The sequence below is a fragment of the Centruroides sculpturatus genome, unplaced genomic scaffold (assembly GCF_000671375.1).
Source record: "Centruroides sculpturatus isolate CEXI.00-Female unplaced genomic scaffold, Cexi_2.0 scaffold6345, whole genome shotgun sequence".
Classification (NCBI taxonomy): domain Eukaryota; kingdom Metazoa; phylum Arthropoda; class Arachnida; order Scorpiones; family Buthidae; genus Centruroides; species Centruroides sculpturatus.
This window is the reverse complement of record NW_019390432.1, coordinates 1-3,165: the sequence shown is the minus strand read 5'-3', so window position 1 is coordinate 3,165 and position 3,165 is coordinate 1. Positions and strand designations below refer to the sequence as shown.

General features: G+C 30.9%; 1 protein-coding gene and 1 long non-coding RNA gene across 2 annotated transcripts; both read right to left on the bottom strand.

Moving 5' to 3' along the window:
- Positions 1-996: 996 nt before the first annotated feature.
- Positions 997-1,290, bottom strand: LOC111617472. Its single transcript, XR_002755422.1, has 2 exons — positions 1,179-1,290; positions 997-1,101 (listed from the first exon to the last, which is right to left on the bottom strand). It is a non-coding gene; the product is annotated as an uncharacterized LOC111617472 (long non-coding RNA).
- A 20-nt stretch (positions 1,291-1,310) lies between these two features.
- On the bottom strand, positions 1,311-2,099 carry LOC111617471 (myotrophin homolog). The gene is made up of 3 exons (XM_023358752.1): positions 1,929-2,099; positions 1,759-1,857; positions 1,311-1,424 (listed from the first exon to the last, which is right to left on the bottom strand). The coding sequence occupies exons 1-3, from the start codon at positions 2,058-2,060 to the stop codon at positions 1,311-1,313; spliced, it is 345 nt and encodes a 114-aa protein (XP_023214520.1). The 5' UTR covers positions 2,061-2,099.
- Between the last annotated feature and the right edge of the window lie 1,066 nt (positions 2,100-3,165).

Below are 3,165 nucleotides of genomic sequence, written 5' to 3'. Positions count from 1 at the left end.
ATTCATAATACTATGAAATGAATATTTATATTTGCGCTATTATGTATGGTTGATGAATCGAAATCGAACTTCCGTATTTTTTTCAGGATACATTTACCTCAGCTCTCGTTTTCCTCAGGACAAACGTGTATGGACACGGCATTCCCCCCACTCTATTAGCTGTAGAGGCATTAAGTGTCTTTTTTCACGCTCACAATGGAGGGACGAGACCCCTATGAAAACTTCGGAATCCATTACTAGTTAGAATCGTGGACCTTAAACGATATGAATTATCGTGTGATGCGGTTTTTGATATTTACGAAAAATGCCTCATAAATTAACCCTTGCCTGGAACATAAATTTTCTTGTACTTTTTGTCAGGACAGCATTTACAGCTTAGGGCCTAGCAACCGAGAATATAAAGCCTTAAATATAAGATAAGTAATAGTAGCGTAATCGTATATTATACATACTGCATATGGGCGCTACTGAGTTCAGGTGGCTCAACCACCTAGTCTGGGACCTCGCGCTTTTAAATTTATTAAAATTAGGTGGATGCAAAAGGGCCTCTTCTGCAAGTTTAAAACCCAGCTTTAATTATAGTATAGTTTCTTCTAATTTTCTCGCCAAGTTCCCGAACGTTTAGTGAAGACGTAACAGAATTCGACGTGGAACGATAGATTAGATTTGAATTAACTTAGCTTCCTGTCAGGATATTTTCCAATTAGATTTTCTATATAAGTTAAAACACTTTAAAAATGATTAATTTTAGTTTAGTTGATTGGAAGAAAATGAGAAACAAGTAAAATAAATGATCGGAAATAAGGATAATGTTGTAAGCGATCGAATTCCTCTTCCATCAATCACAAAACAAGATTGAAGACAAAAACTGCATTTCATGATTATTTTTTTTTTTCTTTTTACTTTCCTCGCCAAGGCAATCAACTCAAGCAACGTTTGCCATTTTTAAAGTGGGTAAAATCTTTAAAAATCACATTTTATTATATTACAGTAAGTTCTTACCTCGTCTCTATCGTCGATTTCTACACCCACTCTTAACAATCTGACTAGGATTAGGTGATGTCCTTTAAGAGCAGCTAAATGAACAGCCGTACGACCCATCTATAAATAAAACAATGTGTTTTATATATCTAAATTTGTACAATTTTAATAGATATTTTTTAAAAATAGTATCTTACCTTGTCTTTAATGCTTACATCTGCACCGGCTTGAATTAATTTCTCTGTAATTTCCATACAATTATTCATGGCGGCTATATGCAAAGAAGTCTGTCCATTCTAGTTACGAAATTTACGTNAATAAATTAATATTTAACGCAGTTTTACCCTGTTAACTGCCCTACAATTTGCTCCATTTTCGACTAACAATTGCACTGCTCCTTTATGACCGAACCACGCGGCCATTAGTACAGGGCGCATTCCATACTGAAATATGAAACATTTTGAAGAATTACGATACAAACAACAAAAGAGTTTGGTTTAAAAGAAAGAAATAAAAAAAGAATTTATAAAAATAACTGTGTTTAATATTGGGAAAACGTTCATCTGCTACGAACAACTAAAGTCAATTTTTTTTTTTTTTTTTTATGTGTTACTGCTACTTCGTATGACCGAGAAAATTTACGAGTGTATCCAAAAATCCAATTTTTATCTATTTATTCTACAGAAGTAACGATACTATAAATTTACAGCAATAAAATTTCGAAGTTGGAGTATAATAAATCAAATTTTTAATGTTAAACTAATGACAAAAATCTACCTTATCCGTTGCTTCTATGTCGCATTTTGCGTGTATTAACGTTGCTAATATATCTAAATGTCCTTTAGATGCCGCCCAATGCACGGGTGTGCGATCCATCTACAAAAATGATAATTTTTCTTTGAAAATTCTTTAAAAATTGTCTTCAAATTTAGATTTACAACACTTACGTGACCCTTTGCGTTAACATCTACTTTGGCTTCGATGAGTTTTTTGGCCACAGCCAAATCATTTTTGATTGCAGCTTCGTGAAGAAGTAATTCTTGTCTAACACCTACAAGAAAATGGAAGTCATTAATCATTTTTTTTATTATTATTTTCCCTACTTCTTTTAATGGATGAAGTAACTGTTAAACAAATAATGCTTTTCTCCTTCAAAAAAAAAATTACATAAGAAAAAAAAAACAATAGAAGCTCGTAAATGTTACTTCCTAAATTAAATCAGCATAAATTAAAATTAAACCTGAAAAATTATACGCTTTAAATATATTATTTACTTGAAATATATGCAGTAAAATCCGTCCAAAACGGATCCTTGCTAAACGGGAAGAATTCTTAGGTTAAACCTGTGTTAAACCTGATGAAGTCGTGTCCGGTTTATACAGGTTTCGCCGTAATTATTCCGTTGTGTACGGTCAAACTTACAGACGTGTCATCCGAAAATATAATTGATAACGCCAGAATTGTAATTTATGCAAATTAACAATTCCATTCCATTCATACTTATAATTAATAAAATTTTTGATAATTATTTTTCATTATTTTCGAGGTGTAAACAATTAAAAAAACACGGAATTATATTATTATTATTATTATATTTTTTTTCTCGTAAATGTCTTGTTAAAATTTAAGTTCGGGGGGTGTTTTTTAAGCAAGGATGGAATTTTTTCTTATTTAAATCTGTAATAACGCCTTTATTTTTATAGAAATTTGTTAAATCTGCAGGTAAACTGACCCTACTCATGGATAAATTTTGAAAATACTTTAGAGATGATAAACCATTACTTACCATCATACAGAAATCGTAGATTAATACCTCCTCTTAATACATAATTAACATATAAAATTATATTTAATTATCATAGATTCTGAGATACTTTAAACAGGATAATTTGTTTTAATTAATTAATTATATATTCATCTTTCATTTATGAATATAGTTAAGGCGCTAACAATAAAGTTTAAGGCACTTTATAGTTTGGTGGAGCCAAGGAAAATTTGAATTAGGTTGACGTCGGTGGGAATTATTTTCTCGTAAAAGATTAGTTTGGGGTGGGGAATTGCCCCCCTTTTTTGCCCTATAACGCGCCACTTTTTAAAGGGGATATTCTGTTTAAAATATTGATTAATAATATAAAAATTTCTCTTCTTAGATATATTTAAATAAATATAATTTTTACACGAGGT